This window comes from Dermacentor andersoni, chromosome 3 (assembly GCF_023375885.2).
Source record: "Dermacentor andersoni chromosome 3, qqDerAnde1_hic_scaffold, whole genome shotgun sequence".
Lineage (NCBI taxonomy): Eukaryota > Metazoa > Arthropoda > Arachnida > Ixodida > Ixodidae > Dermacentor > Dermacentor andersoni.
This window is the reverse complement of record NC_092816.1, coordinates 63176057-63199775: the sequence shown is the minus strand read 5'-3', so window position 1 is coordinate 63199775 and position 23719 is coordinate 63176057. Positions and strand designations below refer to the sequence as shown.

General features: G+C 46.7%; 1 protein-coding gene across 5 annotated transcripts in view; it reads right to left on the bottom strand.

The window, feature by feature from the left end:
* Positions 1 to 23719, bottom strand: part of LOC126546969 (phosphatidylinositol-3,5-bisphosphate 3-phosphatase MTMR3) — a 47366-nt gene that overhangs the window by 5718 nt on the left and 17929 nt on the right. Inside the window, exons 8-15 of one of the 5 annotated variants that reach the window (XR_008609002.1) lie at positions 23501 to 23696; positions 23146 to 23331; positions 20994 to 21161; positions 19571 to 20421; positions 13350 to 13539; positions 6618 to 6725; positions 1162 to 1355; positions 128 to 229 (exon numbers count right to left, since the gene is read on the bottom strand). Coding sequence is in view for 4 of the 5 variants with exons in the window: in XM_050194705.2 (XP_050050662.1) it covers positions 1162 to 1355; positions 6618 to 6725; positions 13350 to 13539; positions 19571 to 20421; positions 20994 to 21161; positions 23146 to 23331; positions 23501 to 23696 (1893 nt within the window). In the remaining variant the exon portion in view is untranslated. Of the gene's footprint in view, positions 1 to 127; positions 230 to 1161; positions 1356 to 6617; positions 6726 to 13349; positions 13540 to 19570; positions 20422 to 20993; positions 21162 to 23145; positions 23332 to 23500; positions 23697 to 23719 lie in introns of those variants that run through there. The other 4 variants (XM_050194705.2, XM_055062809.1, XM_055062820.2 and 1 more) reach the window with 4 other exon arrangements.

Below are 23719 nucleotides of genomic sequence, written 5' to 3'. Positions count from 1 at the left end.
AGAAGCTCGAGGAGAGGTGGGGTGGTCATTTGAGCGAAACATTAGGGCTGCTTGCTGTGTGTGTACAGGAGCAGTAACATCAGGCCTCCATGCGAGAATTGTCCAGTGACTCAGCAGGCTTATTTACCATGTTCAAAAAGTGTTGCAGGGCCCCCTTTAATTGCCAGGACTTGCTTCAGAGATCCTCAGCACTCCGCAGAAAGCCTACCAGGGACATTTAGGTTTGGTCCTGTGGCAAGTAATCAAAGATTGCGTCTTCCATCTGTCACCACTCTTTGTCCACAATATGCTTCTCTATTCACTGTTTGACATGTCCCGCAATTTTATCTGCTTGTCCAGCAAGCATTGCTTCGTCAGAAACAAACTCTCGTTCTCCTGTCTGCCTTGGCTAGTGCGAAAAAGAAACTAGATTTGGCTTGCTTGCACTATTCAAGCAAATCACGACAAAGAGCGTGTGTTTGGTGGTATTCCTGTAGCACACAACAGTGGCTGCTTAATCAGAGTTAGTGCCAGTGCCATCTCACCATTCTGCAGTACGAATTTACAAAGCAAAAGCATTGTCCTCGCTGCCAGGCAAGCATGCACAGTATGCTTGGCCTTAGAACAAGCTGCCCCATGTGACCTTGCAGCTGCATTGGTCAAGAGCCCTGTCGCAGGGCCAAGATATTTTTGGGCTTGACACTGGCTAAATCCACTACAGTGTTGGGCATTTGTAGAGTCGTATTTAACTGATATCACATCAGGCACAAAAAAAAAAAATATTGCAGGGTTTACCAAGGGTTCACACCAAGGCTCCATTAACTCAAACGCATAATGCAAACAGAGTTGACGAGCAGAGCTCGTCTCTGACAAGCAAAGCAGATGCTGTGGCCTCGACGAGTATGGCACCTCTTTAGCAGCAATTGGTACAAACAGCTAGGGCTGGTACAAACAGCTAGGGCTGGTACAGCTTGGGCTTGGTAGTTTAAAGGGCTATGTGCATGGAAGGGCACACAGGGGGATATTTCCTTGAAAACCATCACGTACGTTTTCGTTGAAATTAAAATTTTCAGCTTATCCTACAAGCCCTGTAATGCAGTAACTGCATGCACGCTGTCATGGGAGCTATTTCTGCTGTTGGTAAACAGACGATCAGAAAAAAAAAGGCGGCAAGTTCCTCACCTGCAGTGGTGCCTGCGCCGCCCAATCCAAAACTCGGCATTGCAGCCCCTACAGTGAGAGGCTGCATGGTCTGGCACCCACAGCGTGGCGCGAGCATCGCGTTCGTCCACCTGCTCCCAGCTCAACTCCGACGAGCTGCTACCGTCCTGGCACCCGCCCCATGGAGGCTCCCCGCTGCAGTCCAACCCAAGCTGCTGTGAGGGCACACGCACACCCCGTCAGGGTCAGTCTCACGCTCCACACACTCGTCTCGCACAGACATGCACAAGAGCAGCTGCTTACGGGGCACTATTGCCTCAGAGACAAAGAGCACACAGAAAGATGACAAACTGTGTTTGGACACTGTACTCGGTTTCATACACAGCAGGCAACACTGCGGAAGCTACGGAAGTAGTGCAGTCACAGAAGCCCTGCTCTGCATGTTTTGCACTGTAGTTGTTTTCTATCTGTGACGCCTTCAACGAAATGACTTGTTAAACCTTAATATGAAGAAACGCACGTATACAAAACTTCAATATAACAAAATTTCACTGCCACAGCGAAGGCATACCAAGGCAATAAATGAAAACTGCCATGGACGCAGATAATCGAATGGGTGAATTGCGTGTGGCTGTTTGCGATAGTACATAGCTCCAATGGCGTGCCGCGCGGCAGAGTGGCCCTCGAAGCGTAGCAGCAAGATTCTCTCGTCGTCATGTTTCACATCAAGTCCAAATGCGACTCTGCGTGCCGTATGCTGTGGATGTGAGGATGAGTCAAGAAAGATGGTGGCTTGATGCACGCTGCCTTCCCATGAGATCAAGGAGAGAAGGATGGAAGGAGAGGGGGGAGGGTGTAAGGGTGTAACCGGGTGTTGCCTCCTCTAGCCCACCCGTGGCTGCACGTGAATGTCAGTGATCTGCGCACCTTATCTCGGAGGTAATCTGCAGCAAATGCAAAGCTAGGCAAGCCGAGATGGCTGCGGCTTCATGTGTGCAATCTTTCAGTGTGTTTAGTGCTAAGGGTCGTGTAATCTTGAGTTTCGAAGATGCGTTGAAGCAAGTTGCAGACGAAGCATTCACTCTCCTCTGCCTACACTTTTCACGATGGTGTTGTCCCATGGCGGACAACACCATCAGTCATGGGACCAGAGTGGACAAGAAAGTGTCACATGCTTCGCTTTGTACTGCCGATGTGAATATCTCATCGACACAGCATGAAACTATTGTTGCTCGCCAACTCTCAAATTCAACGAAATTATTTTTCTCACTGAAGTTACCTTTTCGAGATGCCCGATATTTCTGAAAATTTTGCAGCCTCCTTCTGTGTAAGACTGTACTGTATTTCATATATTGCAACTACAACTTGTGGATGTACGGTTATACATCAAATCACATATATTAATTGCACACCTTTGCAGTGCGCTATGTCTTGGTCGTGAGCATGAGTAGCGTTGTAGTCGCTGATCGCAGAAACGTGTCATTCCACTTATTCGGTGATTAACAGGCTCAGATCTGTGACACTTTCCATATAATATTTACATCATATATTGTAACCCGATACTACTGTAGTACAAGACTTAATGCTACATCAAATTTCATGATGCCACATTTATTTATTTCATATGTTATGCACTCTATTTTGGTCGCAAATGTAAGCAATGGGAGAAGTCTCTCCACAGCCTTCGTAGCATTGCCTGCCATCTATGAAACAAATTTCAGAGGCAAACTTAAAAGGGACACTAAACAGAAATTACAGGTTTGGCTGTAACATTGAGATTACAAAACAGTGACCGCGATAACAGCTTCTGCGATAACAAAACAGTGAATATTACAATAAGGCTTGGATGGCCATACTCAATGCAAAAACTAAAGATTTGCGACGATGCTGCCTTGTAGTTTCCGAACCAGCTCGCAGTTTAGCATAAATAGTTTATAACAGATAAATTCTGGTTAACCACCCCATTAATGATGCTGTATTACAACCTCAAAAAAAAAAAAAAAAGGAAATCTGGAAAATTTTATTGTATTACCCCACAGAAGCATTCACAGGTGCGATCTCCTAACAGGGCCCATTGGTGTTATCTGCCAGGGTGTGGCACCATCGCTCTTCAGGCCTTCAACTCAAAGCAGGCATTAGTGCAGTAAACTTCAGCATCGCCATTTGCAAACCGACTTCGAAAGCATATTTAGCACCAGCGAACAAGGACAGAAGGGAGACGACACCGTCTCTCTTCTGTCCTTGTTCGCTGGCGCTAAATATGCTTTCGAAGTAGTACAGTAAAACCTTGTTAATTCGGAAAATCAGATAATTCAGACTTGTGCTCTGGTTCTGGCTTGAATATGCATTATTTAATGCAACCAAACTCTCAGACACCACACATCGGTTAATTCGAACAACTTTTGGAGCTCAGCGAGCGCTGCAAAAGAGCAAAAACGGCACTCAACCAAAATGAAGTGGCGGAGTCCGCATTGCCATAGTCAGCAGAAATCACATGTGAATGATGGCAATGCCGGATCACTTTGTCCCTATTTATGCCTTTAAAGCGTTTATTCTTACGTTTACCGCCGCGCACTGCACTGCATTAGCCACGTGCCTCCATAGCTGCATAGTGGCCATCCATGATCGCGGTGATAGCGACCGTGGTTTCGTCCACAGCCTGTGCGACAAACAGTAGTTTCGTTTTGACCCCGTGCATGCAGTCGGGCGTGTGCCTTCAAAACTGTGCTGTCATTATTCACCATCGCGTCGACAGCCACTGCAGTTTTGTTTGGAGCTGTTGCAGCAAACTGTAGTCTCGTTTGGCTCGATGTGCGTGTTGGCTGCGGGCATTCAGAACCACAAGGTTGCCGTACATGATCGCGTCGATAGCCGCCGCGGTTTCTCCGTAGCAGTTGTGGCAAACGGTAGTTTCGTTTTTACTCGGTGCGAAGCCGTTGAGGATGAAGAGCACCGGCTATATTGCGATGGAAGGACAAGCTGCTGGCGACCAGTTCACTGGCGAAAAAGTGATGGAAATGTGTGCACGATAGTGAAAGACATATCTCGGATGAAGACGCCTTCCACAGTCGCGCTGTGAAGGAAGTTGCAAGGCCTTCGCGGCTGCGAGCGCTAATCAGTCACGAGAAGAATTGCAGCTTCCGCACTGCTTTTGTGCAAGACAAAAACATGACTTGCTGATTCATTCAGTAAATAAAAGCGTGTTGATGTAGTAAGCATTTGTTTATTGTTTTCTTGACATTCTTGATGATTGATACCCTCAGACATATATTTTGATTCTGTAAAATCCGAATTAACAAACTTTTACTGTATCTGGCAGGGCAAAATCTATGTACAAAAAAACAACAAGCCTGTATTGATGGTACAGTATTTACTCGCACAATGATCGCACTTTCTTGTCAAAAAAATTGAAGCAAATTCAAGGGTGAGATCATTACACGAGTTAAGTTTCCTGTGAAAATATTTTTTCTTTAATCCCGCATTTGCTGCGGGATGACAACAGGTCAACAAGCAGGCGGCTGCCGCTGTAACAGTGCGGGACACCAGAACAAATATGGCGGCCGGCAGAGCAAACCAAATGCGCCGAACGCGATTTTTATTCTTCTCGTGAGTACATTACGCGCAATGAAACAGTTTCTTCCGTATCAGTAATGAATAACATCGTTAATATCGGCGAGTTTGCAAAAATAACAAAGCCATGTCCACTTTGAGGGGACAGAAACAGAGATGGGCGCGGGTAGCTGGCAGTGACATAGAAACACATGGCAAGCATGCTGCAGAAACTGCGGCATTTGTCTTCACTACTATCGAAATACAGCACGTTTCCGCTAAGGTTGGGCAAATATCTGAGCTGTGTTACAAGCGTCAGCGCATGAAAAGGGTACAATTCTAACGTATCAGTGTAAACGTGGCCACTATAGTTGCCGCTCGCGATTTGTTGCGTGCCCACGAATGCAGGCGAGAAGAATTGAAAGGCGCATTTTTGTTGTTGTTGGCCAAAACCTTATGAAGCCTACAAGTAATAAAGCCAAGGCAAGTTTGGTTGTAGCTTTTTTTTTTTCATGGAAGTGCGGAAAGTGATGAAAGGATTGAAATCAGGCATCTGCATAATTAAGAATGTTTGGTGCGTGCAGACCACTTGGCATGTCTTCAAGAGTCGTTCGCGTAGCATTTGACAGCATTCGACAGATGGTAAGCGCGATCATCATTAGTTAGACTTGGCACACGACATATCGCTGCGACAAGTTTGGGGTGCGATCATTACACCAGAAAGAAAAAAAAAATCGAATTTTGACGACAAAATTCAGGGGTGCGATCATTACGCGAGTGTGATCATTATGCGAGTAAATATGGTATTCCCAATAGTGATCAGAATAATAGTAATGAGTAAGTAGACCTATGGAGCTGCTTTCCATCGTCTAAAGAGCTTTCTATGCTTTACGTGAAAACACTGAAACAGCAGTGCGTAAGTAATTGATTCTAAGACACCATCCTCTCCCTTAAAGCATGGTACACTGCATGCATTTAATTTCACATACACACATGCAGAAGACAGTCATCTTGCACACAAATAGCGGTTAGCCTGAAACTGTTAATGTTCCATCTTATAGAGATACTTGGTTCGCGTCCCCTCATGTTTTTCCCGCATGGCTCTCGTGTTTCCTGGAATCTGGCTTCCCCGTGTAGTGCTTGCGGTACCAGTACTAGTTGCACGGTAGAGGAATGGTGCGAGTGTTTCGCTGCTAGCACCACTTCATGGCATGGATACTCGGGTGCGAGAGGAACACTCTCCCTCCTCTTTGGCTTGGGGTCGGCATCATGCGTGGATGGCTGCGTGCTTGCCAGTGTGCTTTGCGGGGCCTTTCCGCGAGAGGCTTTGGAGCAGAACACCGGGATGGTCGAACATGATTGTTTGAATGCGCCTCTGTTTGCATGACTGCGCTCGCAAACGGCTTAGGTGCGCTGGGAGGGGCGAACACATTCGCTTGATATGCTGGTGCGGCGAACCTCATTTCCTTGATTTATCAGCGTCCATCGGCATGCCCCATTGGCTGTAATTTGGCTAGGTGACGTTGTATACAAAGTGCAATAAATGCCCTTTGGTTTGTCTACACTACTCTGTTGTTTCTTTCTCCCAAGTGGACTCTTGAGACACCAAAATATTTTCCCTCGAAGATATTGTGTTTATTTCCCTTTACCTTGCAACGCTGTAATCAAAACATTCACTAACAAGCTTTTCTACGGTTTCTAGGTATATTTAACAAACTATTTAGCATAATGTAAGGGGATGAAATTTGCTGTCATTGTTAGGCCTCCTACAAAAGGCTCATATGTTCGCAAAAGCATACTAAGAACACTGCTTTTAAAGCCACTCAACGAAAAGCTGGTCTATAGCATTAAGATCATGCATGCATATGTCATTCATGCCCTAAAACCATCTCTGACTAAGTGATATTAAACAAGAAAACAAAACTCACAGCATCTTCTAGAGACTCCAATGTCTCCTTGCCATTGACGTGAAGGTATGAGCGCTCTAGTGCAAGCCTGACCCTGCGAAGGTCATTTTCTAGACTTTCTATTTTTGCCTGCAACAAAGAAATAACAATCAGTACAATTCCTCCTGAGCGCAAAAGACAAAGAAAAAGAGCGTTCCACAAATGTGAACACTTTAGAATGTGATAATGATCAAGGTTTCTGACAATAGTAGTATTAATGACTGCCAACCCTTTTTCATTTTACTTTTGTCCAAGAAATTGGGTTAAAAAAATTACCGTTGCATGGCTATTGGACACAAAACCAAAATTATGTTGACGGTATCGCAAACGAGTCTCCTGTCAGAGCCAGATTCATTGCTATCTTATCAACATAGTGGCAGAACAAGTTTTTCTGTAGGTTGGCAGCAAAGGCACACCAATGCACGACTTTCATTACAAAAGCTCATTCAAAAGATAAGCTACTAGCTAAATCAGTAGCAACAGAGCCATGCAAAGTGTTTTTGGCATTCCAGAGACTTGCATGTGTTAGAGGATGAACTGGTGAAGGGGTTAGCTGAGGCATGCGCTGCCATTTCATTTGAGAGTGTTGAGCCAATCAAGAAACATAATATAACGCAATGGACCTCACAGAAGTCAGCATGTAACGGTGTACAGACAGAGTTACGATGGACACTCAGAGTAAATAAATTTTATTCTGTCAAGGCAAATTCTGTAGGTTTCGCATTTTTCCGGATTATGAATAACAAGCAGCATGCTGCTTTTTTTCCATATTTAAAGACTGTGTACTGCGGGGTTTCAGGCTCTCGCAGTGGTGTTTTGGAGCTGTTGCATGGAGTTTCCGGGGGCTCTGTGTCCCTCTCCTCCTTGCCTTGGCGGGGTGGCAGCGGGTCATAAAACACTGCTGCTCTGCTGTCATCCTGCCCACGGAAAGGTCAGCAGGCTTTTCCCCACTGGCTGACATTTTGGCAGAATTAGGACCCTGTTTGCGTGTGCTCCAGCTACGCACGCACAAAACGGGGCCCGGGGAGACCACATCGGGGCGTTGGCCCCTTTTGTCCACTGCCGGTCGATGGTTACTTTGGCTCGGCGGGGTAACCAGCCTCGGCGGGCACATGCACTCTTCCGTCATCTTGATGTCCTGAGACAGCGTCTTCCGATCATGCCCCCGTTTGTTCGTCTGTCGTTTCTTTCAATTTCCATTTTCTCTGTTGTGGGGCGCGTGATGGCAGGCTCTGACGGAAGGATAGGCTGCCTCTTACTGCTGGGTTCCTTGTTCTCTCTGTTGCGGTGTGCCGTTAGCAGCCACCGGCGGCCATTTGGCCATGTGTTGTGTCGCAATTAGATTTAGATTCGAACGTGTTGATGAAACTGGTGTTTTTATCGAATCCCACCTTAATAAATGTTATTCCTTCTTTCCAGAGTGCTTTGCCAGCAAAACCAGTGCAGCACTACGCGATCAGGAAAGTGCTGAAAAGCGAAAGTGTGGGGGGCGCAGTGTCAAGCAAAAACGAAACCTTTCGACAGCCCGCGTCGTTGTGAATGGCAATTTCAATGAGTTACTTTTTCCAAAAATGAAATAGAACTGGACAAGTAGCATTTTATTTCATCTTATAATACATCACAAAGATGGTTTTTTTGCAACAAGTAGTTGAGCACTAGTGATAGAATTTAACTGAGGAGTGCCTGCGTCATCTGGCAAGTGCTTGAATGTCCTGGGGGAGTCTCTAATCATGCCCTGCATTTACCTCAATTTCTCATTTGTTAAGGCTCTGTTCGTGATAATATTGACACCTTAGAGATTCTTGAGCACTAATCTATCACTTTAGCTTGACTTAGTATTTGCCTTTAGTGTCCCTTCAAGATTAGGGGATACATAAGAATTGGGTAAACATGGCATCCATTATGTTGTATTGTATTACATTGAGACAGTGAAGATATTGTACAAGATTTGTAAGTAATGAAAGTGAATTGGTGCTCTTGGAAAAAAAAAGAATAAAAGAATGTGACCTGCATATTTAAAAAGACAAGGCAGGGAGGTTTGCCAATTAGTATAATATAAGCAAAAAGATAATGCCACATGGCCAGCTGCTACGAAACAATGAGAATATTCCACATGTTAAGGGGGGGGGACGCGGCCTTTGAAAACCAAAAAATTGCGAAAAAGTCAATTTTTTGAGAACCATATATTCAGGCAGTATGTCTTATAAAGTACCATTTCTGTAAATATCAACGTCTAATTCATTGAGAAACTATTTCAAGTAAAGTTTATAATGAGCCGCAGCAGCCCTCGAGCAGCGAGCGAGCGCTCAAAATACCCCTACTTGGCGCAAACACCATTTCTCCACTGATCCCCTGAGCGCCGCCATGTTGGTGTGGTTTTGTTCGTGCATTCTTGTGCTTTTTCCCCCGCGCTTCTTGTGCTTGTGCATTTTTGTGCTTTTTTCCCCGGCGGCAATAACGTGGAAGAGGCGGAAATCGCTATGATTGGAAGGCTCGCGGGAGCTTTCAAGTTTCCAGCGGCTGAGACTCAAAGCTGAGATTGGGCGAAGCGTGTGTTCCTCAGGGACGCGAGGGAGCCCACGACTCCCATTGGCTGCTGCGTGTGATGACGTAGTGGTCTCCTGCATAATGCGTTCGGCCATTGTCTGCTTCAGCTCCTCCATTGCCGGCAGCCTTTGTGTGTTCCACTTGCCATCATCTATCTTTGCAGCTGTACGCATATTCTTCACGTTTCTACCGTCTTTACAAGACGATTTTCATCAGCCTTTACGAGACCGTTGTTGCATTTAGCCTACTGATTGTTGTGCGGTCGGCCACGATGCGCCCAAAGAAACTCGAGACACTACACGCGTTTGGTGCAAGGAACGCTCATAGAACGCTCGCCATGCGGCAAGCGTTCTATGAAGCTTGCCCGCATGGCGAAGCTCGCGCTCGCCCGTGTGCCAACGATGATCGTATTGATGGTTCCTGTGGGGCAGCTTTTGCTTCATCTCCGCAAGAGCGTGGTTGCGTCGACGCTTCTAGCAACGCAACTCCTGCTCCAAAGGCGCAAGAATTTGTCGTGACGAGTGCGCCTGGTGTCTCGTGCTTATCAACAGCAGCTTCCACATCCTCTCTTTCATCTGCCTCGGACAGTTCGGTCACATCGTCTTTAGCGATCGCAAGAGAAGGTGGAAAGGTGGCAAAAGAGAGTGCCTAAGGACATCTCCAGTTATGCTGCAGGGTCATTTTAGACCAATACAGTCAACGACCGATTTTTCGGACCCTCTAGGGAACGTAAAAACGTCCGAAAATTCACGCAGTCTGAAAAAATGAATGCATGCAAAAAAACGCACCCTTTTTTATTTTTTCTCACATCTAGAGGTAAAGGGCAAAGTAACAGGCTTCCGAAACCCTGCCACAGCATCAGTGAAGTGGCTATAAAAAGAGGCGTTCAAAAACTCTGTATGCAGCCGACTGCCAGTTTATTATGTACATGTGCATCGTCGGGCAGCCGGTGTTATTGCTGCAGTGGCTTGAAGAACTTGTTGATTGTTGTTTTGACGGCGTTCTGGTTGCATGCGATCATATTCGCCTCGATCTGAGCAAGGGTCATGTCAGCACTGTACACCGATGAAAGAGTCAACAGTGCTCGCGTCAACTCGGCGCTTGTAGGTGGCGCAGGCATTGGCTCCTCATTTTCAACATTGGAGTCTTCTGAATCCCCCACAACCCGACGGACTATTTCCTCGTCAGTCAGTTCTGTGCGGAAGTCGAGCTCGTTGTCAGCGTCAACAAACTGTTCAAAAGTTATTTCCGTGGGTATGGAAACCCCAGCAGAGCGGAGGTCGTTGATCACATCGTCCGACGGTACTGCTTTCCGCGCTTCAATGCCATCGGCGAGGACGACGAAGACGGAGTGGGTGCCATCGAAGGCAAGCGAAATCCTCAAGTTGCGAACAGTGGAGTTCGCTGACAAGCGTCGAAGCACCTAGGCCTAGCGTCGCAGAGCACACTTGACACAACAGACAACCACACACCACGCTAGCCAAAATGGGGCCTGCGAAACAAACAAACAAAATGGCGCCGCTCCGGAAACTCCGCTGGAGGCGGAAGTGCGGCGATGAACATAGCCAGCGTGGCCAGACCAAATCTGTGTGTGACGACTAGATTCGGCTAGTTGTGGTTCAAAGTGGTGATATGCTTCGGCTGCAAGTGGATTTCCTTCTCAAGGGCGCTGCGCGAGGAGCCAAAAGACCTTCTGTCCGTCAAAAAGTCCGGAAAATTGGACGGCGGGGGGTTCAAGCGTCCGAAACTTCAGATGTCCTTATGCATTGATTCTATGGGGCTCGTGGCGGTGCTGCGAAGACGTCCGAAATATCAGGCATGTCCGAAAATTTGGGCGTCCGAAAATTCAGTCGTTGACTGTATATGTACTCAAAACTTTCAAAGCTCATTTTCTCAAAATGACTTTATTGGCTGGTGAGACTGCTTGTTCCAGCCATGTCTCTGTAACCGCTCATCAGATTTCCAGAAGTTTTTTTTTATTGTGTATCTGAATAAATTTCTTAGTGCAAAACAAGATCTTTTTTTTTTATATTGTGGCTGTGATTTGTGATATCTAATCAAAATGTGACTGATAAAATCTTAATCACCAACACTAAACTTAGTGGTCTGCTAAAAGTTTTCAGCAAGGAATTAAAAAAAAAGGGCTCTGTCTTGGCCTGAGGTATCCATCTGGGAATCATCATAGCGAATTTCACGTTTGCAGCACCTTTTGAAAATTCTCCAGGCCTGGAATGAGAAAACTATGTGCATGCACCATTCTGACATATTGCTGTAACTTGAGAACCAGTGAACATAACTGTATGAAATTTTGTAGTTCTACTAATGCTTTTGCTAAGAGTCTACCCTGAAAATTTTATTAAGATATCTCAATAAACAAAAAAGTTGGTATCCGAGGGTAGCCTCCCCCCTCCCCTTAAGGTGAGAAGAAAGTATTGTTTTCTGTACTGTGTTTTCAAAGAGCCACAGTGCAAGTAATCATGACTAATATAGAAAATAATTGTTTCTAGGAATCGTTTCGACTAGTGCGTCTCCTGATATTGTTTTCCTCGCATGGCCCGCATCTCCTGTGACCCAGCTTTACTGCTTGGCTTTCCTCCAGCGGTGGTCAGTGTGGATACAGACTAGTACGAGAGATGGCATGAGTGTTGCACTGCTAACGCCACCTAATGGCAGGGAACAAAAGGGAGTAGCCTGTGCCTATTTGGCTCGTAGTCGGCGAGCTGTATAGGTGTTTCGCGCGCTTGCCTACTGTTCATGGGACAGTCCTGCGAAAGGCTTGGGAGCAGGACACCAGAATGGACAAACACAATCGTTCGAATGCTCGACCATTTGCGTGACCGTATACATGAATGATCAGGCAGTGTCCAGCATGGTAGCAAACATATTCGTTCACTATCCGGTTACGGTGAGCCTTGACGTCCTCGATTTGTCGCGTGCCTATCGGCATGTTCTAGTAATTCAGCTAGCAGGTATTAGTGTATGAAAGGTGCAACAAATGTCCCTTTGATTGTTCGCGCTACTGTATTGTTGTTCCTTTGTCCTAAGAGCATGTTTGAGACCTCACAAGGCTTGCCTATGTATAAATAATAATTGGTTAATTGGTTAATAATAAATAAATAATTGGTTTTGCAAAGATACGAACAGTGTTATACAGTTTTCAAGGGGTTGTAATCAAAGTTATGATTTATTTGCTGCAGTGTATTATATGAGCAAAGTTGCAGCATTACTAGTACAGCCGCTGACCAATTTTTCGGATGCCACATTTCCTGCACCTGCTTGATTATTTGGACTTCCCCATGGCACAGGCACCTATGAAAACCAATGTATATAACAACAACCAAAATTTTGGACTGTTCAGCATGTGGAATGTCGCAAATACGAAGTCGTCTCAGCACTAAACTATAACTGTCACACTCCGATGAAGAGGTGCTGTTAGGCTTAGCCAGAGAGTGTGGCAGGTGGCCAGTCATTACAATAAGTTTGTCCTTAATATGTTTGCACCAGTAAAGGTTGGCGATCCGGTGCAAGATAGTGTGCTAGACTGATAGCCGTGCTCATGAAGTGGAGTTTGGGTCCATGGGTGATCAAGAGGTAACAACCGTGAACATCTACTAAGTTTGTATGTGCACTTTACTACACGTAAGCTTGGGTGTGGTCAGAAAGCTTGAAATTGGACTTGTGCAACATAGCCTAAACTAAACGTCACAGAGTCAAGATCACAGTTGCAGTACCTGCTTCACATCGATGCACGATGCACATTGAGCTGCGTAACAGGTGAACGCAGAGTGTACCCGTGACTTCGACAGCCACGAAATTTCAAGTAGATATTACTTCAATAAAGCCCATCATAGAGCACAATGCCGTAAACAAATTTACTGCACTGCTGGCATTGTAAAAGGTGCTGAAATTGATATTACCGTTGGAACTACATTTTTCGAACTCCCTGTTTATTTGGACATTGTTGCGGCCCTGTCCATATCCAAAAAATTGGTCGCTAACTAAAGTGGCACAAGGAGCTTCCAAAAGATATATTTCTGTTGTCAGAAACCAAGGCAACAGCCTTCGCAATGGACAAGCATGACAGTGATCAATATTTCGTGTACAGTAACCATGCTCCAAAATCAAAACTTGCACTCTTCAAGGACAGCGGCAGTGTCGAATTCTCACCTCGTGCTCTAGAACCATTTGGTGCAACCTTTGCTGGACAGCGTCAACAGGGCATGCCAGTCCATCAACATCGAACTGCTGCTGCTGCTGCGGCTGCTGCTGCAAGGGGGCCGCAGTTGCTCTGGATGCCACAGGATCAAGCAGGAGCCTGTCATCACAAGGTGTAGCTGGATAGCCGGAACTAGGAGTTCTGCATGTAAAAATAATGGCAGAATATAAGAAAACAGAAGCCATTTACAAATCCTAGTCTCTGGAGGGGAAATAAATTTTTCCCCCGCTGAGAAAATGCGAACCTGCGCCAACCTTTGCACCACTCAAATGTCACCACCCACTATTCAACAACACTGGGCAAATCACCTACAAACACCGTAATGGTGCACTAGAAGGGGGCAGTGTGCTCACTCCGTGGCGGAGGCAATGCGGCGTGGTAGCTACACGAACATCCACAATATGTGCCCGGCACCCCCCCATGGCTATCCCACTGCATCCCCCCTCAGCAAATGCAGTGAATTCACAATAGCTTTGCTAAATTAGCCGTAATTCAGCTTAACTGCGTAACACCAAGGGTTGCGAGTTTAACTCCCACCAAAGGTTGAGGGTTCGAGTGACTTACCATATTTTCGCGATTCTAAGCACCCCCCACTCTATTTTCAAGAGAAAATTGGAAAAAAAGCTTGCATGCGAATCTAAGCAACCCCCCAATTTGTTAGGAAGAGCGCGTAGCCAAGGCCGCCAAGCGCGCTTGCTGACTCTGTCATCGAGCCGGAGCCTTGGAGTCCCGGAGTCTCGCGGCGCGAGCACGCCGTACAGCCGGACTGTACGGCTGTACAGCGAAAGCTGCAGAAACTGTACCCATCAACCATCGCAAAGTGGATTTCGGACGCTTGGAAGCGGGTCCAAGTGGACGTTGTGGTCAAATCATTTAAGAAGTGCTCGATCACAAACCACTTCGACGGAACAGAAGACGACCTGCTGAGGGATACCGAGAGCGGCGGTTCAAGCGGTGCGACGAACTCGAGTGGCAGTGATAGTGACTGAGCATCCAACACAAGCGGTGGGTTCACAGTCTGCGCCGATTTTTTTCTTTTGAATGTTTGCAAAATAATATCGCACCTCGCACCCATCTCGTCGTGATGTCGCAGCGAAAAGAGAGACGGGGAGGGGGGGGGGGTCATTCTAAATTTTTCGAATCTACCCCCCCTCACTTTGGGCATCACGATCGTGAAAAAAAGGGGGTGCTTAGAATAGAGTAAATACTGTAACTATTTCTTAATTGAATAGGCTAATTAACTTTAATTAAGACATACGGTCGTGGGTTTCAGTGCCATAATGAACTCTCTTAAACCTTCCTTATGTTTGCTATCAAAGATGATAAGCGAAAGACCAACGAGGGTTGATAAAGGTATATCCTACTGGTCGGATCGAGTTCCATAACATTGATAAATAACTCCAAGTTGCATGGAGAGGAGCAAGTGGCGCAATGCTTACGCATGCTTAGACAACTACCAGAGGAGTTTCTGTGTGAATATTTTTTTCTTGCAGTGTTCTTGTCACACGCAGCACGCAAGAGATGAGTATGCTTTGCAGTGACTGAGCCATGCCGTGACATCGACAAAGCCTTTATATTGCTGTACATAAGCAAAACAAAAGTGTAACTGTATAATGATGGTTAATAATAAATGCAGAAGGCTGCTGTCACACATGAAACAACTAACATGAAACATGGAACTACTTAACCCATACAATTTTATTTTGGCTAAGCAGAGGTGCAAACCTGGCTAGCGTACCTGCATTTTAATTTTAAGGCCCTTCCGACATAAGTATAATCCATCGGCGAAGACTTATTTGCATAAAAAGTCTAGCAGTTAGGATAGGCAGCAAATGGCCAAAGAACTGGCATCGTCCTTTTCCACAAAATACTGTTGTGGCAAATATAATGTGGCCTAAACAAATATGGTGCTTGCTAAGGATATGTAAAGAAGCTCGATTATACAGAAATTAAAAGCAATTAAGAGTGTGGACTGTCCGAAATGAAATCAACAGCAGCGCAAGGAAAATGAAAGCTTTTGCTAGGGCCACTCTACTGCAAGCAAAGCTTCCAGTGAAGTTGTCTGTGGCACTATCTCTTGGATGCGACGCTAACTGCACCACAGGAGCAGCCGAGTAGGCCCGCTGCTCCCTTCTAGTACACCGTAACACTGTCACAGTTCACATCAGGCAATAAGTTTTTGCCTGTAGAAATCCCTATCTAAACAATATAAATAAAGGGTGGGTACAAGAAAATAACTTAAAAATATTCTTGGACTATTTGTACTACAGTGGCTTAAAAGTGCAGCGTCAGCTGGTGTTTTGGATGCTCTACTGTGATTTTGCGCTAGTTAGCCGATCTCGTAAATACGTAGTTACACCGGCTTGTTGGACACTTTTCTCAGGGGCCCAATGCCATTAACCTGGTGACATTTTCAAACCTGCTAACCTTAAGATGCAAAAAATACCCCCCCCCCCCCCCCCCCCCACCACACACACAAACTAAAATTTGGTGAAAAGTAGTAAAAATTTTTTTCTGCACAATAACTAATCATTACAGATTGGGGAGGGTGCGTTTTCCTCCCGCACACCCATCACTTAATAAGCAGCAGGCGGTGGCATGGCGCCTCCTTCAAACAAATACATATCCAAATCCGGTGACTTATAATCATTATTACCCAGACCAATATTCGGCCAATTGTAAATTTTGTCAAGAAAGGGCGGACCAGGATCACATTATCTGGGCCTGCCCTCGGGCGCCCCGACAGGGCCAAAAGATTCAGGATCGGAAGCAGTGGGAGACCGTGTTGCTCAGCTCGGCCCCCGAAGACCAACTTTTGGCTGTCCAGCAGGCCGAGGATGCCGCTAGAGCTCAACGTGCACACTGTTTATCAGAGAGGGCCGCACATGTTACAGGTCATGTGCAACGGACAGCAGTCAGCACTTCGGTGCAGCTCGGGAATGATTGTGCCCAGCACGTGCACTAGTTTAGACAGCCATTTTGGTGTTACAAACTCTGCTGCTGGATAAATTTAAAAGTAATGGTGAATACTATCAAAACTTTCCATCCAAGAAGCCTTCCCACAAACACCTATCACCAAAAAGGCAAACAAAAGGAGACAATGTCAACACTGAACATGCACCTACATCAATCAACCATCAAGCTGCTTTATCAAAGTAGAGAAATGCATTTGAAGTTAAAATAGACAAGTTCAGAAACACTTTGCAGCAATGAAGTACACCAATATGATCAGCAGAATCGGAGTTATTGGCAGTCAAAGATCCCCTTTGATCCCCTTTTGATCCCTATTGTGGTGCTCTCGCTCCTTCTTCAATGCTTTGCACTGCGAAGGCTACAGTGGAATGGGGCATGTTCACAACGCTGTGACTACTGAACGTCACCGTGGTGCACTGTTCAAACTTGATTTTGAATGTTCTAGTAGAAAACACTACTTCCGATTTTAGGGCGTATGATGTACCTAACTCAAAGGCTATCTCTTAACTTACGGTTGAATTCACGTTTTCTCATCCCTTTGCTGAGTTAAACTGCACTTGATAGCTATGCGTGGCTGTTTTCTCACACCAACTGGTAAGTAACAAGTTTCATTTCGCAGTTATCTCTGCAGCAACCACACAATTTCAGGATGCCAAACAAAGTGTTGCCTTTATGTTTGCTCGTGCAATTGTGTTTGTTTGTGCACGTACGTTGGCAGCGGCCACATCGAGGAAGAGATGGATGCCGCATTGCAGACTCGCACTGAAAGTATTCCAGCGTAACAAGCTTTGACCATGGTGGCAACCCGCATCGAATGTGTGCAACTCAAGGAGGAGACGACCTGTTCCACTTGGATTTTGGTGCTTGGGCAGGCTCGTCACGTGCCTGGAGCCACATGCCATGTGCGTCACCCACAGACGGAACTCGGAGCATGCGGTTGTTCTCAGTGAGCTGGCTCGTCGCACCACCTTGCGGTGGCCACAGTATCAACGCTACGCAGCAGACTCGGCATGCAATTGTAGTGGATAGCTGTCAGTGTAGCACAATGTTCGCTTTGTGCATGTCAGAGCTGGAGTGCGTGCTCACGTGTTCCAGTTTTGCCATGCTACGCGGTGCAGACTGGCTTTGTTCTGCACCAGCTTGACCGGAAAGTTGCGACAATCCAAATCCAAAGTCTGAATTTTGTGCGACATTCAAATTGCACATACTGAAGTGCTATCAATAGCTGAACACAAAGCGATGCCTGCAAAGGCGTCCAGCCAGGAGTGAGCGTGTACTGGAAAATGTACGTGTGGTCTGACCTTAAGTTTTGCATGGTTTGAGGTTCAGTTAAGTGGTCAAAACTAATTGAAATTAGCAAGACACGACGGCTACGACCGCAATAAACAATATAAACAAAAGTTTAATTCCTTCGTGGGCGGCTGCAGCTGAGCGGGACGATACAATAGTGGGCTTCTTCCGAAAGTATGTAATGCTTACCGAAATCTGAAACTCACACTTTTGCTTACTTCAGCCCGTTTAGTAACCTGCATCAATAAATATAGAGTAACAGTAGGAAGAATCGCACTGATTCAAACACCTTTTCTGGGTTGACATGAATTATTGGCGAATAGCAGCCGTATATACGGGAACGTTGGATGAGATGACATATTGAAGCTGCAGGGAGCATCAAAACGGGCGAGAAGAAGGCCTTGTTTGAAAAGATAGTGGAGAAGAAGGTGACTTAGCACTCAGCTTGCGAGCTTCAAGCACCATGCGCGACTGCAAAATTTAGCTAAGATGCTCACAGCAATGTATGCTATCCGTGGACCGTGTTTTTTCACCAAGCCTAAGGGGTGGTTCGGATCCCTTGGAATCGGGACTCCTGAAACAGTAAAAAGCTCCCAACAGCATTCTTTTTTTAACCAGACAACTTTAAAACAACCATATGAGAGGTACAGTCAATTAAAACAATAATCGACTGGCATGGTAGCTAGCGCTTTTTGCCCCACCGGTAGGTGCTGGCGACACCAAACTGATGTATTGTACAGTAAAACATCGTTACACCGTACCCGCTTAAACAGTAGTTTCGATTTAAAAGTAGTAAAATCAAATCTCTGACTCAGCGGCCATTGAACATAATGCATTTCGTATCCGCATAAACTGTACGAGCTTATTGCGTACGTATCGGTTAACACGTAGTGTTTCCAGTCTTCGTCGCACAATCACGGCGGTGCGTCGTATCCATCGGGCAGCTTGGCAGAACAACAAGCCTCAAAGATCACAACAACTGCCTCCAAGCGCCCGGTGCATTCGCGCGTAAAGCCACATCAACATCATTTTGGCGCCGTGCCGCCATGCCAGAGAGCATTGTGGCGTCGTGAAAACTAGACTCTTGTCAAGCTGGAGCTCAGGTAAAAAAAAACGCCGGGTGCTCAGCACAGAAGAAAAATTGGACACTGCTCATGCTATCGAATGTGACACGAAGAAGTTGGCGCTGGCGCAAGACAGGGATCTACCGTTGACTACAATGTATGGCATTTGGAATGCGAAGTTGCTCAGCAGCGCTGCTGCGACCGCAAAGAGAGGTCGGCTACGAGGTTCGACTTTTCGCCATCATTGCCTCTGTTGTTGCCGAAGTGTCGCCTAGGGACAGTGATGAGGACGGCAAGGAAAGTGACAGCACGGGCGATTCGGGCCCGACAGTGGCAGAAGCAGTGCGTTACATCAGCCTCGTGAATGCAATCATCGCGATGAGAACAGCACCCCGCAATGAAAAAGGCACCCCACGACTTCTGCAGCGCTACCGCGGGCGTGCATGGAGAATAAGCAACGCCAACGAGGAATCTGCCATGAGAGTGTTTGTCAAGAAGAGGGGGCTGGCTGAAAAGCTGGCTCGCAGCTTCATTAAGTAAGAGGCCGCTGTCGTCGCTGCTAGGCCGCGGCAGCATCGAAGCGAAGAAGTGAATAAATACTGCATGTTTTTGGCCTTTCATCGCACTCTCTCCAAGTTCCGTTTTTTTACGGGTAAGTGGGCGATCTCACGCTATTTCGGTTAAGCAGTACCACCGTTTAGTGCATACTTTTTCCAAGCTCTGGCCAACTACGTTTTAACAAGGTTTCACTGTAGCAGACGACGAAAGTGGGGGCCTTTGTGATGCACTGTGACTGCCAAAATTTGGGTGCTCAAAATCAAACCCCCAATAAGACAAGAACCTACCTAGAGTGCAGGGGTGTAGAGTAATGGGAACCTCGGCCATTGATGGCTGCTGCCCGTGCCAATGAGCTACGGGTTGCAGCCAGCAGGGTATCGCCATTCTTATGCGACAACCAATATGGGCACTTGTTGGATGGCAGGTCCTCCACGGCAACTTCTGGGAACATGTTATACACAGCTGAACTGCTAATGTCTGTCGTACTCGTGCTAGCCGTGTTGCTGAGGAGATGTGTCTGCCGTGGCAAGGCAGACGGCACCATTGCTTCGACGATAGCCTCACTGTCCTTTTCACTTTGCTCTTGCACTGCCTCTGTGATGGCCGAAACACATGATCCACCAGCCTCACTGACAAGGGTGTCGGTCGAGTCCTCAATGGAGGACACTGCATGTTGCTGCTGCAGCTGCTCAGTCTGTTGCACACTTTCTTCAGCTGAACTTGCCACAATGAGCGAGGTTTTGGTGTCCACTGCCACTTCCTCCTGGCTGCCATTCAAAGCTCCGTTGCTCAGGCTGCGCCGATGAGCCAACGGCGTGGCATTTTCGTCGTGCCCACCGTGCAGTTCCGACTGCAGACCCTTCAGGCTCGGGTCGCTCAGTCGTCGCTGGTGCTTTTCGGAAGGTGGCGTCTGCTCAGACTGGCTGCCTGCAAACAGCGAGTCCACGGACTTGGTTTTGACGAGATTTGTCGACGTGTCACCACTGCCAGCTGGTTCAGGAGGAGTCTCCTCCGCCGGTTCTGGGGCCTCTGATGGAGGTGTGGAAGGCGGGCCTTGTGACAGCAGTCCCGTAGATGGCTGCAGATACACCTCGCTCCAGAAGCGCAGATCTCGTACCTGGCACCGAGGCCTCAGGACCTGTTGTTAATGGAGAGGATGAGAACATTTTTCATTGACATGCCAGAAATGAGACACCAAGACAGGATTAGAAAATGACTGACAGAGAGCCTAGGGATATGGCCATCATTGGATGAACGAAGGCATATGCCATCCTCTTATCATTATACAAAGTCAGCTGTAAAGCCTAATTAGTGAGACAATATGTGGCCGGTATTTATGTTGTATAAGAACTAGCCATCCTCGTACGAAAGTCCACCGACCACTTGATGGTCAGTGCTGATGTATCACTACTGATGTCAGCACTGATGTATCACAACGTGTGGAGCGATTAGCCATCTTTATCAGCATCAGGCAAAAAGAGGGGCACAGGTAGGCCTAGGTAGGCCAGGCACAACACTGACTTGGTCTTCCCATCTACAATGATGTACATTGACGTTGCTGTGGCCGCCATTTTGTTGCAGTACAGCTATCATGGTGAACAGATACACAATGTTGTGGTCCAGTTATCTCGAGCTACCTGTGCAAGTGTTGGAAAAGCAGTAAATAGAACCACCATATGGAAAGCAGAATGAGTGAACTTGCAAGCACACCTGATCTGTGTGGCTGTAGAGGTAGTTGAGGTACTGTTCCGGTCTGGCCTTCAGGAAGGTCCACACCGAGAACGTTCTTGTAGCTACTGCTTCTTGCTGCCGTTCCATGGTGCTGTTCCCCAGAAAATCTCCAAATAGGCTTGAGTATGTGTGCTGTGCCAGCTTGACCTGTTGGAGCAAGTGCAGTTAACATGTAGATGAACATTGAGTGGCTATGGCAATGTGCTGAAAAAAGCCAACAAGTTGCCAAGTAACAAGGCTTGGCAGCATTGTCATAGTCTTAGAGACATGGCTGCCAAAACAAATGTTTATCAGTGTCACAGCTCACATCCAGAAACAGGATGCACACAAATTGATGAGCAAAAAAGAAGCCTCAATTGCAAATGAGAGCTTCTACAGCCAGAATGTGTAGGACATGCACAAGAAAGAGAACACGGAACACATCATTATCTGAACTCTGTTTAGACTCATTTCAGGTAAAATGTTCCAAGCAATTTGCCATGCAATACTCTTTCTTGCCTGTGTGCTCCCAGATTCTGGCTGTTGAACAGCTAGATCACAACCAACCAACATAGCTTTGCCTGTTAGCCAACGTAACAAACACCTGTCTATCAGTGTGAAAGAATAAATAATTCATCTTGAAACAAAAATGCATAAAAAGGGAGGGTGGGGGGAACAATAAAGCAAGAACAACAGGACAGGTGAAATACAGTCGAACCCGGCTATATCGAACTCGCCAAAAAACGCCTATCAGTTCGATATAGAGCATAATTCGATATAAGCCTGCTAAATAATTGGATGTCATAAAAGCACATACCATTTATAAAATCACTTTATTGATGAAACTAGCTTAGTTTCGCACGAAATAGTCCTGGATTTTCTTCTGCTTGGGCAATTTCGCTGCGTGCGAGGCACGCACTTTTCCACTTTGTTTAAGGAGTCTGAGCAGCTGAGGCCGCAACATTCCTCATTCGCGCAGAAGCACCGGACTAGTGCGAGCGCACCAATCACTTCGGAGGATGTGGGCCAAAGACGGTTGTTGCTTTCCTCGTTGTGCCCATTTTCACTTGTGCTCGGCACGATGTCGGCAATGTAGTCTTCGTTTCCGGGCTCTCCCGTGGTCACGACACCATCAATTGCGCTCACAAACTCGTCCACCGTTGATTCGTCAACAGCTTGAGGAAATTCTTACAGCTCGCTCCAAACTTCGGCAACAACGGCAACGGCTTCGTCGCATTAATCAGAATTTACAGTCATCACCAAGCACGCGGAAGTCGGTACTGCTGAAGCTATTTTGGATAAACCACTCTTACACGGCCGTGCGTACGCATCAGGCACCGGGTCGCGAGTTAGGCCGCTTTAGCCCTAATTTCCCCCCTTCAAGGTCGTGCCGAGAGTGCACCTCGGAATCTTGTACGTTGCGGGGACAACCGACTTGTCACCGCGTTCGACCCAATTTATGATTTCGAGCTTCACGACGAAAGGCGAATTCTGCCGCTTCATCACAGCAACACTACGGGAGAAAGCGCACACAATGAATCAGATAAGCAGCGAGACAACTCGCACTTTCGCCATCTTGCACGACGAGGGCACAAAAGCCTCTGATTGGCTGTCTGAGCAAGCGCTGCGGGCGGGCGAGCCAGGATCATTTTTTGTAGGGGGGTATCGGCGGCTCCGAGGTAGCGCGGTCACGTAGGGAGAGCAGTTGGATGGAGCCGCGCCGGCGGGTTTTCCCGTCACCGCGAGGGAAAGCCAACTTCCGGGGGCACTTTCCGCCGCTTGACGTTCGATATATCGGGAGTCGCTACTACTTTTGTTCGATGTAAGCATAATTTTTGCTTCATATACTCATAACTTTACCGTGTCCAGAAATTGTTCGATATATGGAATAATTCGATGCAAACAGGTTCGATATAGTCGGGTTCGACTGTAAACGCAACAGGATAAATAATTCTTGTGACTGATACGACAGTACAATTTCATTGCTTATTCATAGTTGTAACAGCTCAAATGGCAATTTTCAAGCTCTGTTACAGATGGAAGAAAAACATGCAAAGGAGGATTGGCAGGTTTTACAAGTTAAAAAAAAAAAATCTTATTTTGCCTGCCAAGCTTCCCCAAGTGAAACAACTATAAAGAGTGACCTGCTCACCAAGTACTGCTGGTTGAACTGGAAGCCACATGGAAATTGTGCCAGCAGCTGATGCACACAGTCAAGCCACTGAAGGAACACTGGGCAGCGCTCGCCCAGGTCTTCAGCCGTAGCACTGTTGCCGCAGCGGTCTCCAAATTTGTGTCCAAACTCCAGCCACTCCTTTTCAACCAGTACTTGGAAGCCCTGGGAAAACAAAACCAATGTGGCCAGTTGATGCATCAGAATTCGGCAAACCTGCATTTGAAAGCAGCTCACAGTTCCGACTCTGCAAGCGTATAGAGAGACTACAGGCAACAATTCAGTTGACCTTTTCATGTCTAGCAAAGCCAAATCCTATGAATGAACTGCTCACCTCGATTGTGCGGTAGTAAGGGTCCAAAATAAGTTCAGCCATGGCCACAATCTGAGGTGTGCGATCCCAACCGTCTGAACAGTGCACAAGCACTGGTCGCCGTTCCAAGTCAACCGCATTGGCAACCACAAGAGAGGCCTTCAGCAGACCCGACAGGTGGTATAACCATTTGCTCGACTCCAAGGTTGACATCCAGCTGTAAATGGCGATGCATAGCAA